Genomic DNA, 21,667 nt, shown 5'->3' with positions numbered 1-21,667 from the left:
GAGAAATGAAAGTAATTCTCTTGACCTTTAAGCGCTTTTATTACAACTGGAGCTTGCAAATTTGTCCTGGAATCAACTAATGTTGATGGTATTGGGCATATGAACAATCACAAAAAATGCATATACCATTAACATTTTATTGTTTATAAATATTATTTTTTTAAATTCATTCATTTACTCTTAAAAAGATATGCCTAAAATATATTTATTTGATCTTTCTCCTCCTTAGGAAATCTTCGCTATATAAGCAAGGGTTTGTGGTCCACATTGCTCCCCATATGTGAAACGAAGTGGACCGTAAACCCTTGGCTAGCGAAGATGCCTAAGGCAGGATTTTAATTATTTGGTCCTTTGACACCAGTCTTGTACAATATTTCTCTTGACTGCTACACACAACCTTGTTCTGTAATTTCTAGATATGCTCACAGGTATCACACTGTACAATTGTATGCTTTTAAAGAATAAAACAAAACTGTATCAGAAATCATTTTATTAACAACTTTGAGTAAATTAAGACAAACAATTAAAAACTTTGAGTAAATTAAGACAAACAATTAAAAACTAATGTAATTCTCATATAGATTCTAAAGGCAAAGTGCCAGCACTTTGAGGTTTATTCAAAGCTCTTTTCACAAACTGTAACAGCTTTAAAAGAGCCAAGGGGGTAACTCCAGGAATTCTACTAGCTGCAGCAATCTAAATGAAGAAAAAGAAAAAAATCTCTTAATTAAATTTCAAAATAGCCTTTTAAAATAAACATTAAATTGTGCATCAAGAAGGCAACTTTACATGTATTTGTCTTGTGAATATTTCCAGCTGCAATTGTCATGATGGAATTGCATAATATGCTAGCTGTCTAAACCTTACTATACAAGTACTTAATTTACTTAACATGACATGTTAGAAACACACACACAATAACCCCCTACTAAAAAACCCAAGAGGCCCTGGGGCCACATTGTTCACCTTAGCAACAAAAGCCAACACAAGTTTCAGACAGCCTTTAGAGAATCAAATACAAATTATCTAGAAAACTAAGTAGAGTATATTTTGATTTTCAAATATTTTCAAAAATTTCTTCTACATATTCATACATGTAAGTTAAACATTAAGCTTCTGTTGTTGTTTCAGTTTTTGAGAATAAGATTTAAAATAAAATTTCTATATATATATTCCTATATAAGGGATCCATTGGAGCAAACTTGAAACTACACAAGCTGAGGATGCTTTCGCACAAGGTACAGCTTTTCTGGCCAAATGGTACTAAAGAAGATTTTCAAATCATTTACCTTTGTAAAGACCAAACGGTAATTCTGAGTATTAACAAAGCAGTTATACACGCTCAATACACTATTAGATACCGGTATATAGTTTTTGAGAAGATTTTTGAAAAATACCCACAAATTTTCAATAGCTCAAAATTTTTACCCCCTTTAAAACTGCACAGGATAGACAGAGTTGATATAATAGGAGAAATTGAAGTACAAGACCTTTATTGCTCAATGTACTCTTGCTGTTGGAGGGGGTACAAACACAGACCAAACATTATATTATCTAAGAATGATTAACACAAAACATGTACATCTATTAGCATATCAGAGGAAACAAGTGACTGTATATACTTACAGATGCTGGCCTGGCATCATCCAGTTTTATTCTGATCTCCATGGAAATCTCATTTAATCTGCCATAGAAAAAATACAACGTTTTTTGAGTTACCGCAAACAAAATGCTTCCGAGTAGTATTCTTATTTTTTTTTTTATCAATACTGTAAATTCCTAATTCATTTTTATTCCATGAGTACTTAATTCTGTGATTCAAGTTATTTATAAAACCGTGAGAAAATAAAATTGCGAGCACAATCATTTTTGTTCAAAACTGTATGAAAAATAAAAGTGAGAATTTAAAATCCACAAGAGTTACTTCTCACAATATGAATTTAACATGGATTTTGGTTCCTTGCATTTAATAGGGAATGCACATGCAGAATTGCTCCTTTTATTAATAATAAGATCATGGGAAGTATTATATGCAAAGACAAGGCATTTTTGGAATTTATATGCTCATAACCAGAATTTATCTCTGGATTCAAAGCTTACTGATAAAGGCAAAGTCATCAAGCCTAAAAAGAATGTTAGTTTCTCGGGCACTGCTGTCAGTCACACTGATTCAATTTTATTTGACAAAAGGGAAACAACTCAGTTTTTGAAATTTTAATTTCAAAAATTTAAACTAAGTTATTCTTCTTTTAAAATCCAGCTATAAAAAATAAATATCTAATTGTTGCATCATATATTAATTTTTGGCTACAGAAACTAAACACTATTTTAAGGCTATTCCCCATTTCAATAATGTGAGTTATTTTCCTTAAAATTTGGAAATCTTCTTTTCTAGTGTTACTTTCACTGACTACATAGGCCTAGTTGTTTTGGACACTCGCAGGTTTGCTGATCAACATCAATAGGATTTCTTGTAAAAATTTGATCATGTTAGCAAATCATACAATTAAAAAAAATATAAATCATATTTAGCAACATAAACTAGATTGATAAATGCTCGAATGCAGTTTATACATGCACAAATATTTTATTTTATAACCAAACTGACAATTAAAAAAAAATATAAAGTTCATTTTTTATCAAATTTTCAAAAGGTTTATTATAAACCTTTGAAACCAATTGATCTAGCTGACAAAGTTTTAGTGTAGGTTTTCTCACAAGCAGTGGACCCGCATGCTACCATTAATATTATTATTGTCTAGTCCATATTTCTAATGTAAATATGTTGCCAGGCTCTAATGATGCATATACCGGTAACCAGAGTATATGCCTTCTTTACTAACATATTTTAAATCAATGAAGAAAAATATTAGATTTAACATGGTCCTAGTTACCAAAGGTCAAAACTAATAATTCAATTCAATCAAGTTCCTGCCAGGTCTAGCTTTTTGTGGTGTAGAAACAGGGGGCTGATATAAATATTGACGTGCTAAAAGTCAATCAAGGACAAAGTCAATCAACTTTGTTTCAAATTCAATTTTTAATTAAGAATCTTCACTAGCTTGCATTGGAATGCACTGTCAGTATAATTGTTAAATGGGTGCTTGAAATCCATGTACCGCGGTATGTGATTACCATCATAACAAATATAAAGCAACCAGTTGAACTGTATGAAACACAACAAATTAAGTAGGTCAATATATGGATACATGGCCAATGTCAATGTCTACTTTTAGGGTATAAGGAAAATGATCATGCATATAAAGTATCAGAATGAATTTAGTTTAGGATATGAACAAGCACCTGAGGTAGTCAATGTTCTCTGGCAGCAGGAGTTGTTCCTCTTTCTGAAGCTCTTCTATCTGGCTCATCTGCTCTTCTAGCTCCTGAGCGTAGAGACCTGTATAAAGCTTGACAAGGTCAGACGCATTTCAAGTGCACAATAAAAGGCAAATATTTATCTCTCTCGTATTTTATTTTTCATATTCCTGAGAAATTCATACTGAATTATTTTTGATAGTCATACCTTCTGCAAAGACTTTATGACAAAGCTGCCTGTTCAGATGAAGGTCCTTGAATATCTCAGGCATTGCCATTGCTATTTTCTCTACCGTATTGCCAGGTACAGCAAGCAACTGGAAAGCACTGAAAAATATCCAACTTATATAAGTCTAATACAAATTTTGAAGATAAATGCACAGCATGTACAAGGAAAATCATTATTTTGACAACTATCAAACTTTTAATTACCAAAGAAATCAGACTTTTAATTACCAAAGAAATCAGCAGTAAAGTTTCCAATAAACTGCAACCGAAGGTCTTTATTGAGGCAAACAGTTCTCAGAGTTCTTTGTTTTTGGTCATGATATTTATATATATTTTTTAAATAGCCTTTCATTGAAAACGAAGAGCTGTTATGGAGGCTGGGTGGTCAAAAAATTAGCCTTCAGATCTTCCTTAAATTTTTAGATATGATGTTTTCAGCTTTAAACTATTATTAAGTAAAGAAAAGGTCCATATATTTTTCCTTTTAAATTTGGGCTCTTTCCTATATTCTTATATAGAGCTCTCCTTTTAAAAGAGATCAACACAGTCTAAAAATGGCCATGACCAACTTTTATTCACGGTTGAAAAATTTTAAGGGGTTCGCTAGAGCCTTCTTGTCATGGAAAAGTTCTCGCTGTGAACCAGTCTTCAAATGTCTCTGGTATTTATTTCCAGATAATCTTTATCTTAATCGTGAAAATTAGTTTTCCTCAAGTAAATCAACAGAAGTTGTCACAAATAAAAGCTGGTTTACAGAAATGCAAATAAAAAAATAAATCAGAATTATGCATAAGAAAAATTTCTATAACAAACACTAAAATCATATGTAAACTTGCTAAAGCTAGTTACCAGGGCTGCATTCAGGATTGTAGCAGCCAATCTAGCTGCTAGGTCGTAGATATCTAGGTCTGTCGAACAGACCACTACCCCTACATAGCAGGCTAGCAGCTATGATCTTGAAGGCAGCCCAGATTCACCCAGTGGCATATTGATAGAAAAAAGGCTGGTGACTTGTATAAGACCTACCTGTATGGTTTGGGATTGGAGCTCATAGGTAGTTGTAGAAGTTTGTTCCATTGCTGCATGTACTTGACTGTAGACTTAAGTTTATCAATAGCCTCCTCCACCTCCTTGTACTGTTGTAATGTGTGGTTGTATCGAGTTGGACTGACACACCCAATATCATAACCTACAAATAACAGATAATGAGGATAATTCAGTCAAAACATGTACAAGATCACCCAAAACTCAGAATACATACAATTTTTTTTTACAAATGCCCCGTTGAATACTCAGTGAAAGGGACCAGTGGATTTACTTCGCTATATCTGTAATTTGTTATATCTGAATTGCAATTTGTAATATTAAGTGTAGCAAATTTGCTATAAACATGTTTTCTTCCACATGGCAACTGTTGCGCTTATTATACCTCCCGCAAACGAAGTTTGGGGGGGTATATAGGAATCACCTTGTCCGTCTGTCCGTCCATCTGTCTGTCCGTCTGTCTGTGCAATCGTGTCCGGTCCATATCTTTCTTATGGAGAAACATTGGAAGTTCTTACTTCACACAAAGATTGCTTATGACTTAAGGGTGTGTCATGACCTTGACCGAAGGTCATTCGGGCAAGGTCAAGGTCACTGGCAGAAAAAATACAAAATTTGTGTCCGGTCCATATCTTTCTTATGGAGAATTATTTGAAGTTCTTACTTCACACAAAGATTGCTTATGACCTATGGGTGTGTCATGACCTTAACCCAAGGTCATTCGGGCAAGGTCAATGTCACTGGCAGAAAAAATACAAAATTCGTGTCCAGTCAATATCTTTCTTATGGAGAGTTATTGGAAGTTCTTACTTCACACAAAGATTGCTTATGACTTAAGGGTGTGTCATGACCTTGACCCAAGGTCATTTGGGTAAGGTCAAGGTCACTGACAGAAAAAGTGGAAAATTTGTGTCCCGTCCATATCTTTGTTATGGAGAAATATTGGAAGTTCTTAATTCACACAAAGATTGCTTATGACCTAAGGGTATGCCATGACCTTGACCCAAGGTCATTTGGGCAAGGTCAAGGTCGTTGGGAAAAATAGTGCAAAATTTATGTCCGGTCATTGTCTTTCTTATGGAGAAGCATTGAATGATTTTACTTCACACAAATATTGCTTAGGACCAAAGGGTGCGTCATGACCTTGACCCAAGGTCATTTGGGCGTGGTCAAGGTCACTGGCAGAAAAAGTGCAAAATTTATGTCAGGTCATTGTCTTATGGAGAAGAATTGAATGTTCTTACTTCACACAAATATTGCTTATGACCAACAGTTTTAAAAAAAATAGAGCAGTTGTTATTTATAGAAAATGGACGGTGAAATAGATTTATCCAATATTTTCTATAATTGGAAAAATACACGCATTATGATTTTTATCTTAGCGGGGGGTATCAATTGTGAGCTTGCTCACAGTACCTCTAGTTGAATTCACTGCAATGGTTAACATAGAATTTCACAAGGATTTGTCTAGAATTTCGCTGGGGAATGTTTTGAAACCATTTTCTTTTAAAACTTAATCTTATTGAACAAACCTTTTGCGGTAAGTCTTTTGTCTGCATTATCTGGTCGTAAGTACAACCTAAACTCTGATCTACTGGTGAACATCCGATACGGTTCATTGGTTCCCTGGGTGATGAGGTCATCTATGAGAACCCCGATATAACCCTCCGTTCGGTCGACTGTGAAGGGAGGCTTGCCCTGTACTTTGGCTGCAGCATTGATTCCAGCAATAATGCCCTATATGTCAATGGAAAGTGGGTCAATTTAATTATTCGACCGACACAACCTACTCAATTTCGTCCTTTAAGTAATACATGGCTGCATGATGCAGTAATTATTGGACTTTTGGAGTCGCTCCATGAAAATCTCCAGGGCTCTAAAGATTTCTCATTTTATTTTCTATCTGATTCAATGCGTTTGATGGTTGGCTTGTGGAGGTATATCGTATTGTCCTTGTTATATAACTGGGGTCTGGGATCTTAATGATAAATACTCATATATCTGTCTGCATCTGTCCATTTTCTAAAGAGTTGTACCAAAGCATATATGATCTAAGGAACAATAGCATGGATCTAAACGGCACCATTTATTTACAAAATATTTGATCAGAATTTGCAGATGTTGCTTTATTCAAAATAATTTAATTAATATAGACTGCTATTATACTAAAAGTACTTGCATTCATATTTTTTCCTATGTATATAGTATATAAAATAAAATATCATACACTAAAATTGATATTGAATAAATGAAGCTTGATAAGAACTATTACTAGTATATACTATATACTAGTAATAGTTCTTATCAAGCTTCATTTATTCAATATCAATTTTAGTGTATGATATTTTACTTTTACATGCCCCCTTCTCCCTTGGAAAATTAGGACTTATTAAATTCACATGTACTGGTATTTAAACTATTGAAACAAGGTCTTGGAGCCCTCTGGCAAAAAATATCCTTCCACTGATCACCCACCCCACCCTGTTTGGAAAAATTTTGAATCCACCCCTGTGTCTGCACACACCTGAGCGGCAGCCTCCTCATATCCTGTCGTGCCATTTATCTGACCAGCGAAAAAGAGATTCTGTATCTTGATCGTTTCCAATGTGGGTTTGAGCTGTCTGGGATCCATAAAGTCATATTCCACACCATAACCTTTAAAATACCAGATAAAAGGTTATAGAACTGTGCAAGATAAAATATATCTTTCAAATTGAGCTATTAAGCCACATGAGTTGAAAGTTAGGAAAATATATACTGTTGGCTTTACCTAATTAATTCCTAATTTTTTGTTTCGAGACTTCAACTTATTGGTCTAAGATTAGTGGCTGGGGTTTTATAGATACGGCACTTACAGTCAAATTTTTGATGGTGTAATTACCTGGTTTGACAATGGCAGCCTTCTCTAGACCTGGGATAGCTTGCATAAGCCTCAGCTGATGTTCCTCAGGCATAGTACAGGATATACCTTGAGGATAGATGACCTCACTATCCAGACCTACACAAAAATTCAAAAGGTGAAAACAGGGTTAACTCAGTGCCCTGATAATGGGGCAAGGATATAGCTCATCGTCTAGATACACAGCATCACAAGTTGATGAACATTCACAAAATTAATAGATAAGGTGTTTGCATTTCATTCATCTTTTTAGAAATAAAAATGATCAAATTTTAATCATTGTGAATTTTGTCCTAATTCTTAATTTACACAATAAACAATTTTTTTTTTAAAATTCCATATCAAAACTACAAACTGGTATATCTCTGCACATGGATTGAACTTGTATACAGTGGATTCTTGTTTATCCAGACACCTTTGTCAGCAGCCACATTACATCATACTTTCAAACCTTTTTTGAAACATACTACATCAAACCTTTTAAAAAAAAATTGCTATAAGAATATTCAAGAGGTGTCTGGGGTCAAGATTAGATCAAAACCCATTTAAAATTGTTCAGGAAATTTGAAGCATCTGGATAATTGGTGTCTGGATAACTGAGGCCTCACTGTACACAATGCAGACAAACTTTTCAATTAAAAAAATTACCCTCTGGTTCCAGCCATATTTGATGCCTTCTGCCTTTGAACATTAAAACTTTGGATTCTATAGAGGGGCAGTATCTGGAATAGATTAGGTTAACTTCTATTTAATGCAAAAGACTATAATGTAATTTTCTTCAACTGATTAGACCTGCTTTGTGCAGATATAACCCTATAAACTCTGAAGCATAAAAAGGAGCACTTGTCATTGTTTAGAAACAATCTCTTCTGCATTCCCAGTGATTGAGATGGAGGTGGGAGGCAGACTCTGACACTAATTGCAATTAGTATCTCATAAAATTGGGAATCCATCACAAGAGAGCTATCTCCTTTGCCATGAACAAGGGAATGTAATAAGCTCAATTATTCTGCAATATCATATACAATGTACTAAATAATGAGTTTCATATACTTATAATGGCTGAATTCCAAAATTTGCATGGTGTCTAATGAGAACTTTTTTGCAAAAAAAGTACTTCTACATGTATCCTCTTTATTAACCTTAAAGGTTCACTGATGGTGATAGAAAAAACATTTGCTTTTGTTATGCAGCCAGTGGCACCCATTTATTATATACTGTTGACAATCACTACATGTACATAAAACTGAATCAATCAAAGTGATTCAGTGGAAGAGCTTTAGTGCATGAGTATGTGGGAGTTTCATTGGGCAAGGGGACATGAACCTTGCAGTTTTTATAGGATTTGATCCAACTGGGAGTCAAAAAGGTGATAGCAATGCCAAGATGTCACCCACTGATCAAAAGTTGTTTGAACCAATCAATTACAGCTCTAAATTGACATTGGACACCATGCAAAGCTCAAACATTGATACATGTACCAGTAAATACATTTTTTCTTGGACAAATATGAGACATCAAAGGGGGAAAAAACCCAAGTGACTAATAATAAGAAAAAAAAATAGAGGTCTTACTAGCATGAGCAGGAATGGCAAAAGATTAAAATTCTCCTCCGTAAAATTAATAGCCTTCAATTAGCATTGAATAATTACCTTCCATTAGCAATTTATTCAATCTTGATAGGACATTAAACAACACACACAAACACATATAGTTCTGAATCAAAAAGGCCCACCTCCTAACAAAATGTGGTTCAGGTGAGGCCTGAACACTTTCACATGGGACTTTTGGCCGATATCAAATGAAAATAGCAAATTGGCAAAACATACCAGCAACTGAACAATATTTGAATACAAGAGAAAAAGAAAGAGAGAAAGAAGCATCATCTGTTTTGAAGCAGCATTTTTATTAAGATGAATTAAGGCATGATAAGATACACCCTTTAAATGTTTTGTTGCGTTTGATGCAAATGAATACAAATTTTGACTAAGATCAGCCATTGCTCTGATGTTGCAATGTTGAAGTAATCACATTGAATGAATGCACTCCTTCTGGTGCCCGCGTGGAACCATGAGTGAATGAGAACATTATCCTTTTCTAATGTTTTTGAATACACATAAGCTAATGGTTATGATAATAATATGATTAATACAAGATATTTCATCAATGAATGAAGGAGTGCATTTTATTTATTTCGTTTTTCCCCTTAATTTTTTTTATTACACTAAATCATTTTTAATAACAGAAGGTATTTAATTGATTTAATGTTATTTTTCATCGCTTTATCTTCTTATTGTTTTATTGATTATTTTGCACAATTAATGCAAATCATTAATTACTATACTTAACAAATTATGAAATATTTTTTAAAATACAAAAATATCAGCAAACATGCTATGGTATAATATCATAATTAACTTTCACTGTATTTTTATTCAACATTTTCAACTACAAATTAATTATGAAAAGAAAATGAAAAAAAAACCAACCCCAGAAACATTCTATGATTACGGACAATACCATAAATTCCATGCATTTAACAGTTGCATGAATGATGTTTCCATAGGTGCCAAATCTTGCTTACATTGTGAGGAAAATTTGTATCATTTATCAAGGCTACATACAGAAAATCAGACTGCAGAGACATTTCTTTTATGTTCCAGTCAAAATAAACTGGAATAAATAAACAAAACCGTCAGGTCTGCTAGAAGCCATGTTTCTCTTTTTCCTGTGAAAAGCGATCAACATAAGTGTTTATTTGCTGCAATCCATTCCTCTTGATATTCTACATATTGTTTGTGCTCGCAGCATGTCTTATATATCTTCCCCCTGCGTGAGGGCCCCATTTCAGCAGCTGGTAACTTCTGCATGTGATGAATATATGCATTGTACAATGATAAGCATATTTTCTGGTGGGGCTACTTAAAGGTTACTCATGCTAATCTAAAGAAAAATGAAATTCCAGATAAAATTTTAAATGGGCAATTAAAATTTGATAAAACTTTTCCTGCAATGTATCTTTCAATGTTACCAGTCCATTAAGTTTTCCGGTGATATTACCTACAAGTTGATAATTCCTCCCATCTGGGCCTCAGCAATTTGCTTCTTAAGAGTTCTATGGTACCAGAATTATGAAGGGAAGTGTGATAGTTGACGGCCAGTGAAATAGGGATTTTAAATCAGTCAGGTGAGTTTTTTTTCCTCTCGCCAATGATTGTAAAATTTAAAATTATCATCTTCTTTAAGATAATAAATCAATGTTAAATAATATCCAATAGTGCATTTGAACATTGTAAAAAGAAATTGTTGTTTGATTTTTAAACTTTTTTAAAAACAATTTGAAGTGTCTACCAAATCAATTTGCAACCACTTGAACATATTCCAACTAAAACACATGTAGCAATTTTAAGTTATACCATTAATAGCTAAAAATTCTATGAATATTAAAAAAAGCCATTATGATTTTTTAACATAAAAAATCTAAGCAAATAAAAATTACTTAAATTTATACATGTACAATATATCTCTTTTTATATCAAAATGATGATGCCTTTGACTTTCTATAAGTTAATGCATATTTGCACGACTGCTCGTCTTCATGTAATAATTGACTGTCATTGCTGACTAGATGTCATTTATCCTCGGAATCCTGGGAATATTCCATGTGTGGTGACATTCCTGGCTAAAATTTGTAATTTTCCAGGCTCCGACGGAAGATTCAATGATCGGGGGTTTTCTGTAGCTTCATTGACTCTGTGACTCTATAGCCCTGTTTTCTGCAAGGTTCAATCGACTAGTGTTTGCGCTTAGACAAAAACAATTTTATTCTACTTCAGCCCACATTGTTTTCTCAGGCAAAGTTATCTAGGAGACAGCCTCAATTTTATGAATTACTGAAATAGAATAACATGATATACCATGCAAGCTCATATGAAATTTGAACTTGCCTAAACAAAAGGACACTAGAAGTGATTTTAATTACTCGTATAGTCAAAATAGACAATTCTAGCCTTTCTGCAATTTGTAAAAATACTTAATACCTATAGCAATGGTTTCAGTTTGGGGTTATTTTTTTGTTCTTTTGTTTTTGCACAAGATAATTGAATGGTTCAGAATGGCACAGCTATGTCTATTTACCTAACAACTCTTCGGCTGGCACAAATGGGTTTGTTTCTCAAGCCTAGTTATTCTGATTGACCATGTGACCTGAAACCTCACTTTTAAGATAATCTCAAAACAAAGTTTGCTGCAAAATCAATCTAGGACTTCTAAGCCAGAAAAAAAAGATTGTTAATAAAACTGAATTTCTGTGAAGAAACGAGAAGTTTAAAAGGCTGGGTAGCAGTTAATTCAAAGTTTCTCTCATCCAGTTAGAAGTCGTCAGTTTAATTACCCAATACTAAATCCAATAAATATCATTATCATGCTAGCAATATGACGTACTGGAGATTTATCACTGCAAACAAACTTTAAAAGAAGAACAAGTTAAGTGCTTCATAAAGTACAAATCTTTATAAGTGAAGCATACTTTTAGTTAGATTTTCTGATGGCTTTCAATGACTCTCGACAAGATTATCATCTCAAGCTGTGACCGGTACACATATTGGAGCAAGCATCAGGTAGATTCAGGCCCCCTTTGTCACCATGGACAGGGCTACTCTTGCTGTCAAAAATCAATGCTCCATTGAGTACCGATGTTCCCTCTGCCACAAAGAGGATCTATTGTAACAATCGGAGAGATGCCATCTCTAGTTCTTATGATATTGATTGTGAGGGTTAACACACACACGCTGTCTGAAGGATCCCGGAACAAATCAAACAAATAATTCTTGGTTTTCCAGTCAATCCTTTCTTTTAGACAAAACACAATATGATACCAAACATTTTCCTTTCCCAGTCAAAATGACTGCGATGAGATCATGACTTCCTAAATTTACAAGTCACTTTTTTTCAGCAATCTGCAAATTGTAAGAAATAATTAAAACAATACCCTTGTAACATCTTTAATTAATTGAATGTAAGAAACTAATAATTGCAGAAAAAAGTAATTCAGTTAAAAACTTGTATAGTCTAAAAACACTTTTTAAATAAGTTGGTGAGCAGTCTAGTTTTTGGAGACATGAGGTCAAAGGAGTTGACTGCTGTAATTGGTTTTATTGGCTAAATAGCTGGATGAATCTCAATATTTGATACAACAGATTATACATCCAAGCCATCCTTCAGAAATCAATGGTATCATCAGGGATGGGGAGAAAAAAAGTAAATACAAGTCTCATTAGGGTTTATTTGTGCAGGGGTGTATTACCCTTTTAACAATATTTAAATATTTCTTCAAAAATTTTCCCTACCAAGTCCTAATTACCAGTTTCACAAACAAAAACTGCCAATTATCTGTTTTTTTTCTCGCCCATGCTTGCGAATCTAAAGAAATAGCTTCTAGGGAGACTTTGCTAGCGAATATATCCTGTGGCTGTACAAATAAATGCAGGAAACCCACTAAGCTGGGTCTTGCTCAAAAGAGTTCAGCTTCTACGTTATTGATTTTTTTTTCTCCGCTCTCCACTTTTTTTTTCTTCGACCCTATGACTGTAAAGTATATGTTTGTAACCAAATTCTCAAAGAGGGTTAATTAATGGACGACTGTACGAAGAACAAGCGGGGAGAAGGGGGCAAGGTATCAATGCTCTCTCGATCAGTTTTTGCCTTCTGATTCTATCCGAAAATTTATCATCTGATTTGCACATCTGGTGTTTCTCACAAGCTGAGGAAATATTTACTTATGCTGTGAAGATTAGAAAGTTTTCATGTTGATGTGGAAAACATTATGAACACTATGTTCTGCTATATGGAGGGATCACTATGATTTGGAAATCAGCACCTGATTTCTAATACCTTTTACTGTAAGTAATCTTCACAATCTTTTTTTTTTTATAATAAATACTATCAGAAGAAAACTTCCCTTTAAATTTGACACTGATAATAACATCATGTCACTCTGCAAATATTAGCTCTATTCCAAAGCAAATATGAATAATAATTAAGTTGGGCTAATAAGATGTCTTTGAAAAAATCCCAGATTCTTCCAGATAGAATAGTGTAATTACAAAGTGCATCATTTAAAGTAGGTATTTACTTCAGATTTTTCTTTTAAAAAAACTTTAAATTGCTTTTTTTTCTTTAAAATCAGCCAACAACATAAACTACAAGTTTTTAGGAGCTGTAAATTATTCTCAGTTGGGGAGTTTCATTATGACACTTTGAAAGCAGAGAGGCATTGCATTAGACATTTTGAAATTCCTGCGAGTGTTGCAGAGATGGGTCTGAGCTGTTTGTCTGTCATTTAGCACATATTAGCATGCCAACAATGTTTCTCTGTATACCAGCTAGAGTATACAGCAAGTTGTAGGAAACGCAAAACCAGATTTCATTGAACAGACATTGTGCCATCGTGTTTCATACCTTTAAAAGAAACACTTAATTTTACAGTGTTTGGTAAAAAATCATTTGAAAATTGACACACTGTATAAAAAATGGCTACTGTAACCAAAATTTCTATGGAATTTCTACAAGTCATGACAGTAACATTGAAATCTAGCTCGGCTGCATTTTACAAAGAAACTTAGAATTATGACCAAATTAATGAATACCATACTTATAAATCACATATTAATCAATGTTTCAATTTTATGGTTTTTAAATATAATTGTAAAATTCAAAATAGCTGTAAATTTCTGGTTTTGTATATTAAATTTTATTCATTAAAGATAGTTCCATGAGGTAGAAATATTTACAACTTTTTCATATGTAATGTTCTTTTGTAAAATGCAGCCCTGTTTTTTAAAGCAATTTCCAAGGAAATTAAATGACACTTTATTCAAAGTAGATGAAAATAAATTGTCAAGGAAGGGAGGGGGATGAAGTTCATACTAAAAGTCAGCTTATAACTGGAGCTTTCGTTGACCCATTTGTATTAGTTAGTACTGTGATACTTTTGTGGGAGTTATGGTAATGAACTACTTTGCTGAGTACATATGTACTGTGGTACTTCATTAGATTCATTTTTACTGTGGTACTTTGCTATGCTTGCTCAGTAAACTATACTAAGTGCAAGTGAATTATGGTACTTACATAGATGTGTTATGTACAGTACACTTTGTTGAGAACATTTGTACTATAGTACTTTTCTTCGTACACTTTTTTAAGAACATTTGTACTGTGGTACACTTTTTTAAGAACATTTGTAGTGTGGTACACTTTTTTTGTACTGTGGTACATTAATATATTCATTTTTACTGTGATACTCGACTTAAGACATTTGTTGAGTTAACATCAGTATTGTGATACTTTCGTAGTTGCATTTTTATGGTAGTATTTTGGTATTTTATCACCGTGATTATTTGGTGGTTACCTTGGTACTCTGATACTTTTAGTGAGTACATGAATTTTGCACTCTGTGAAATCAGTGGGTACATTTCCATTCTGATACTTTCAGTGAGCACATTTGCACTCTGGTTACTTGATTGTTACATTTGTTCTCTCAGTGGTACTTTGCCATTTCTTCTGTATCTCTGATCAGTTGATGAGGCTAAATGGCTCCTGGTCATCAGTATGTGGCCGTGTTTATCATTTCGTGTCCAATATCTCTGCTAACAATTACGAAATTCTGGCATTTTTTCCGACACCAAATGCTCAACAATCCTACTTCTGCAACACTACATGTACCGTAAACAAGATGCGATATGGTTTGCAAAACATGATAATAAAAAATAAACAACAGATATTAGGAAAAGTGATAACATATTACTGTACTGCAATTAACAATCCTATATGTAAGACTCGATTAATAGGCATGCAATGTGTAAGAATCATCAACGTAATGAAGAAAATTAATACACAGCTTGCAAAGTTACCAGAGACAAACAACACAGTGGGACAAATTCCAAAAGTCAATACTAAAATACTATGCATTTACTTATTGTCCTTTTGTCTGACAGAGGCAAGTTGCCTACAAGGTTTTAAGGTCAACACAATATGTACATGCCAATCAATACATACTTTACAAATGTACCATTGTAGAGTAAAACAAATCTAAATATCTAAATTCCATGATCTAGCAGTTCTTTTATTCCATTTCTAAAAAGCTGCGTGAAGTTTGCTTGAGAAACTTGTTGGAAATTAATTTGTGTAAATAAATGGTTGTTTGGAGTTTCAACAAACTGAGTTGTTCCTACACATTATAAGAATAGAGGCATTTTTAAGACATATTTAAGACCCAAAGGTCATCCAAAGTGGCACACTATAAGACAGATTACATTTAATCCACATTCTGGACATAAACACTAAACTTGCCTTATTGTCATAAAGAAAGATCATAATGTCTTCTGCAACATCACATGACCATATCAAAGATGGTTTGAAGTTACCAGTGTACAATAGCTGTCACGGATGATGTCTTCCTGTTGCATCTCCTCCCTAACATCTGATTTTTTTCAAAGTCCTCCACAAACTACAATCAATTAAAACCACAAAAGAGAGTCCCTTCTGAATGGGCATGCAACAGCTTTGATGGTCTCCATCTTCCGTGACTGCCAATCCCCAGCTATGTTGACTTTTGCCCTTAAACAAAGGTAACCCCAGCCTGATCAAAACAGATTCATGGAAGTTCATTTTTACACAATATCTTCTTTCTTTGTTTTTCATCTTTCACTCTCAAGGTTATGATCAAAATTATGCTCGGAATTAGACACCTGACATCAAACGAAGTCATATCTTTTTGATGTCCTTTTCTGCACATTGTTACTGTGAAAAATAAACATCATTATAGGGAAAAATTTAGCCAATTTAAAAATCAAAAAATTGAACTGAACAACCACTGCACCCAAATTCCAGGCAAGAAATAAATGCTGATATCTATATTTTTCTCTATCGTAGATCAGTAACATGCTCAATCAAATGAATAAGCTACCATGCTTAATCAATTCTTCAATAGTTAAATTAAGATGCTAAAGTTAATTAATGAAGACGAATAAAAGTCTATTTTCCATTTCAAATTTTATCTTCATAGCACTAACGCAATATTCTATCTCAAAGATATGACTAAATATTATTAAGTTGAGATAAACATTTATACACAGCAAACTGGTTCATTCAATCAGAAAGCAATCAGTTGTGCTGAATATAACTGTTATTATACATTGCTTTAAAGAATTATCATCAATTATTAACTATATATACATATTTTATATAGAAATTCACAATATTAGAACCCCAGCATTATTTAGGCCCCGATTGCTTATAATTATTCCTGTTCTATATGAAATACGAATACTAGACTCTATGAATAAAACATAAAATTGATCTTTTATTTCTATATTCATATCCAATAATTTATGAAAATAGCCAGCCTCTTATCTATCAAAAGCCCCAATTACTTAAAGCTTTGTTTTCTCTGTTCATAAGAAATTTAAGTATGTAATAACATTGTGTTATTTTTCTCTTAATTTTGAAGTATCTACTGACATTAAACTGACACATTTGAAAGTTAGCTAGTTTGCTCAAAATTTCGCATCTCGACTACTGAAAGCTTGATCAACAGTCATTGATTGTGCGCTACGTTTGACAAAAAAAACTAATATTAATCATAGATAAATTAAAGTTAGAGATTTTAAAGTATATACCAGTAATATGAAACCTATTATCCATGAATATAGAGCAATTGGAATACCAGTACCCTTTTCGATGCTTATTTGCTAATCTTTAAAAGAGTGCAAACATCTTGCTGATATTTAGGTACCGGTAACAGGAATGATTATATAGCATCAATTTTTAATGTATATTTTTTTTAGTGTGGCAGTACAAACCTAGTATAATTAAAATTCTGATCACTGTTAGCTACCAGTACAGTGTATTTAATACCAAAGGCCGAGTTGATCTCTAATTGTAGACAGAAAATTTGTGACAGCCAAAACGGCTAGCAGCTCAGAACGGGAAAAGAAAGAATATCTGATCAATTGTGTTGCTCTCGACAAAAAATAGTTCTGATTACCAACAGAGCTTGTCAGATTTCCGGGCAATTGTACTTGACAAGTGTATAAAGAATATTCATTGAACAAGAATTAAGTATAAATATTCTATCCAGAGGACACAATGCCTCATCTTCCAATATTTGCATTCAGGATTAGTGCAAATAAATACACCATGTTTTGGTTTCGTCAGTGTGGTCTGGACCGGACTCCATTATAAACATTTCTGCCTGAGCATTGATAAAAATTCAAACCCAAAATCAATATTTAGAATAAATTAACTGTTATATCAGGTATAAAGCTTGAGAATTTAAACCATTATTGTGAAATATTACACAAAAAGTAAACATTTTTTTATCAAAGCCCACTTCTTGTTAAAGTTTACAAAAACTACGCCTTTCCCATGGGTATGATAGAATCTAATTACTGCATACTAACGTTTGGAATTTATTTTAGAAACAACAATTTTGAAGGAAAAAATTCACAGCAGAGGAAAATATGTCTGTTATTCAAAAATGTCAGTAATGTTTTGATTTGTTTGGGCTCCAAAGAAAATTTTCTTTCCAGTACTGCAAATATTTTGTTATTTATTTGTCTCCTTGTTTTTTTTATTTACAGGTTGTGGATTTTTTGCTCGTTATGAATGAACAGCATGGAGAGATCGGTTTACAATCACAGCTATCAAGACCGTGTGGCTGGCGACTCTCTCAGCAACCTGGGGCCCCAGGAACCGGCTCTTCTAAAGGCGGAGCACCAGCACGCCCCCACACAGCAGACGTACCACCAGGAGGCCTACTATCTTTACTTTGTGGCCGTCCTCGGACTTCTTCTCAACATTCTCGTGGCCATCTTTATTTTCATCAGGCGGACAATGAGGAAACTGACCAGTGCTTTCCTCGTTCATGCCTGCTTTCTGGACAGTCTAAAGGCTGCTTACTGCATTCCAATAGCCAACAACTTGATTACACAAATCAAACCGTCGGACTGTGATTTCTTCGGGGCTACATATGTGCTCATTATCACGGCCTCCATATTCAATATGGTTGCTATGGTGTGCACGGAGGCCTACACCTTCGGAGAGGTGAACATTGGTGGGAATTCTCATGGTTCTTTGTGCTGCGTTTTTTTTGGCATCATTCTTGTGTATATAGCCAGTACTATTTTACATCTCGGGCCTACACTAATAGGAGGATATTTTGATTTTCATCCCCAAATTGGGAGCTGTTCTTTTGTGTTAGGGAAGCAGACAGGTTACGTGGCTCATGTAATGTGGATTATAATCATTACGCTGGCTGTATTGTTTGTAATCCACTTTATCTGTAAACTCTATAAAGAAATTCAGATGAACCATCCAAATCGTGTTTCCATGTTGGTCCGATCATCCATCACGATCACGGACAATCCACTCAATTCCACATGCAACATCCGTCACATGATCAAAGACTCCAGTCAGCGTGCTAAAATGTTTGTGCTCAGCACGATCGCATTTGTTCTGTGCTGGTACCCTTTGTTTTTGCTCATTCTTGTTGACTCGGAATTCAAACAACGACCAAAGATGTACCAGGCCTTCAGTTTCATTGCTTGGACTCAGGGCACAATCCAGCCCATTCTCTACATCTGCTTCGACAGACACATTGACATCCTGGCCAAGTACATCTACTGTGATCGCTACCGACAGGAAAATCTTGCTGCCTTAGCCGACTGGATGACCACGCAAGCCGCCATCAACCAGGAGGAGCACCACGAGGAAGACGAAGATCAAGGTCAAATGGATTTCGCCGAAGGTCAAGGACAATCAGGGATTGAGGACACCAACAGTATTAACATGGATGACTGTATAAGTGCTTTAAGCTCTCGCAGTACCTACAGATCTCGCCCTAGCCATGAGGCTACCCCCGAGTCAAACTCGGATAACACCTCGAGCTTGCTCATGAGTCGAGCTGAGACTCACACTTCCAGCAACCCTCACATCCGCGGTGACTTTCGTATATCATGTTGACCTTGATTATTCATGGCATGATCACTGTTGGTCTGTTGTTCTATTCACATTCTATGACATGTATATTTATTTAGATAATAAATCTATTCACTGGTTGAATCTTCTAAAATCTGTCCTTCTTTGTATATAAACACCCACTTGTTCTACCATGAATATGTGCAAATGAAGGCAATGTCTTCAAACTCTTTCTTTATTAAAAGAAAAAAGATGTCTGCAATACCATCTTCTCCTCACATAAAAATTATTGTGACTAGGGGAGGCATAAAAATGATCGAACTCACCAAAAAACCTGCATGCAGCTATAGAGAATTCACATCTTTATTATCTAAACATCATCAAACTGTCTGGGACGAGAGAGACCAGTCTGTTGGACCACATGTTTCCAATCTGACCTTGATGTGACCTCTATTCAACCATACTCAGCAAAAAAAGTAAAAATAAAAGCCAAATCTTCACATGGAAATTAAAAATCCTACATCCCCTTGATCAGCAAAATTAATGGCTGCTGTAGGTTTCTTTGCTGTATTGATTGGACAGGCACATGTCTTATTTTGGCTATAAATGTTCGTTTACTGTCTTCTTACATAACCTAGCTTTTAAGTAAATTGAACTGCAGAGTTGTCAGATAGTGGCGTGAGGCTTGGGGTTTCCTGTTAATGTACTGATATTATTTACATATATTTTGAGTAATGCCCCCCAGAAAAGCATAAAATCCCCCCATTCAAATGATTTATTCTATTCAGACATGACAAAAACAACAATTTTTGCTTTTATCTTTTTAGAGAACACAACACCATTTGTGTTCTTAAGACAAATGATTTAAATATTGTAAACAATGTATTGAATTGTACACCCCCCCCCCCCACCACCACCACCACCAAAATTTGAGTTGCAAAATTTCCAATGCATTCTGATCAATATATTAAGCTATTGTGTAGTCAAGAAAGTCAAACGTTCTTTTACAGAAGGAATAATTGATGAAAATTTACTGTGCATTTCAAAATTGTTTGTAAGTTTTGTGTCTACACATACAAAAACAATGTATACCAAATATTTTGTTATTACCCTCTACCCATCCAAATAAAACATGAACAGACATATCTCCCCAATTCTAAGCGCATCTATTGGGACTATCAATATTTTCATTTCCAACAATTAATGAAGTGAATCCCACGCCACATTGTACTGAATTTATTCATTTTAAACTTGTTTCCCCTCCCAGTTCATCTTTTAAAAGCAAACCTTCTCAAAAGTATTATCAATTAAAGCTTAAAATTCAATACAAAATTACATCTTGTCACTTAATTCCCTCTACTGATGCCACACTCTGTGTGTGAGACAACAAAAGCCTTAGAATTTCTGAGGTTTACCAAGTATAACTGCCCTCCCATCTCATCGAAATAAATTTTTTTCATATGGACGATTCTTGTTCAAAAGAGAAATTTCAATTGGTTGCCTCTAAACTTAAAGGAAAGATCGCCTTCAGCAAATTTCTTTGAATCAAGTGTCAACACAACATTTCATAAGACATTTTCCACAATTCTGAATAATTCCTCTCTTTTTCCCTCTTCTACTTAATAACTATGCATGCATAGATTCAGAATACACAATGATGCAATACAATGTGATTTATAATGCTCCCCGATCAGGTTTTTTTCATCTTTGTTTTATTTGTGCAGCAGACATTCATTCTCAGACATGTATTAGAAGAGGAATACATCTCCACAAAGCCTTTTCATGTGATGGATAAATGATACAAGTTTCTGGGGGGAAAAGAAAAATCACATGCCATGCAATATATTTTTTTCTCCCTTTTTGCAGACTCCAATATTTTCGGTCCAATCTTTTTTCATTGTGACTAACCCCCGGAGAGCTTCTATTCAAAGAATTTTGGAAACTAATCAACTAACAAATGATTTACAAAATCCCCTTTACATATATATCAAAACAATCTAGATCTGAGTTTGAAAGAAACTATCAGTCGTAGCCACAGAAATGGTATCAAGTACATGATACACACTGGCACACTATCACTTGTTAGGCATCTAAAGCCCCACATGAGATGCTGTCCATTTATCAAGATTTCAAACAATTCGTACATTTTTAACTTTGTTATCCTAAATCCTTCAGGGTCAAGTGTTTATTTACAGCCAAACT

General features: G+C 34.2%; 2 protein-coding genes across 5 annotated transcripts in view; one reads left to right on the top strand and one right to left on the bottom strand.

Annotated features, from left to right (window-relative positions):
- Positions 1-473: 473 nt before the first annotated feature.
- LOC105322324 (protein MTO1 homolog, mitochondrial) overlaps positions 474-21,667 on the bottom strand; it is a 29,926-nt gene continuing 8,732 nt past the window's right edge. Inside the window, exons 8-16 of one of the 2 annotated variants that reach the window (XM_011420966.4) lie at positions 8,138-8,211; positions 7,472-7,588; positions 7,115-7,245; positions 6,123-6,327; positions 4,573-4,735; positions 3,527-3,645; positions 3,304-3,400; positions 1,627-1,684; positions 474-696 (exon numbers count right to left, since the gene is read on the bottom strand). In XM_011420966.4, coding sequence (XP_011419268.3) covers positions 574-696; positions 1,627-1,684; positions 3,304-3,400; positions 3,527-3,645; positions 4,573-4,735; positions 6,123-6,327; positions 7,115-7,245; positions 7,472-7,588; positions 8,138-8,211 — 1,087 coding nt within the window. In that variant the 3' untranslated portion in view covers positions 474-573. Of the gene's footprint in view, positions 697-1,626; positions 1,685-1,717; positions 2,471-3,303; positions 3,401-3,526; positions 3,646-4,572; positions 4,736-6,122; positions 6,328-7,114; positions 7,246-7,471; positions 7,589-8,137; positions 8,212-21,667 lie in introns of those variants that run through there. The other variant, XM_066079310.1, reaches the window with a different exon arrangement.
- Positions 10,522-19,619, top strand: LOC105322323 (5-hydroxytryptamine receptor 4). 3 transcript variants are annotated; one of them, XM_011420963.4, is made up of 2 exons: positions 10,522-10,676; positions 18,130-19,619. In XM_011420963.4, the coding sequence occupies exon 2, from the start codon at positions 18,155-18,157 to the stop codon at positions 19,508-19,510; it is 1,356 nt and encodes a 451-aa protein (XP_011419265.3). In that variant the 5' UTR covers positions 10,522-10,676; positions 18,130-18,154; the 3' UTR covers positions 19,511-19,619. The 3 variants fall into 3 exon arrangements, with proteins under 3 accessions (XP_011419265.3, XP_011419266.3, XP_011419267.3); XM_011420964.4 differs by lacking the exon at positions 10,522-10,676 and adding an exon at positions 12,971-13,389; XM_011420965.4 differs by lacking the exon at positions 10,522-10,676 and adding an exon at positions 17,856-18,028.

This window comes from Magallana gigas, chromosome 3 (assembly GCF_963853765.1).
Source record: "Magallana gigas chromosome 3, xbMagGiga1.1, whole genome shotgun sequence".
NCBI lineage: Eukaryota > Metazoa > Mollusca > Bivalvia > Ostreida > Ostreidae > Magallana > Magallana gigas.
This window is presented reverse-complemented; position numbering and strand designations above follow the sequence as displayed.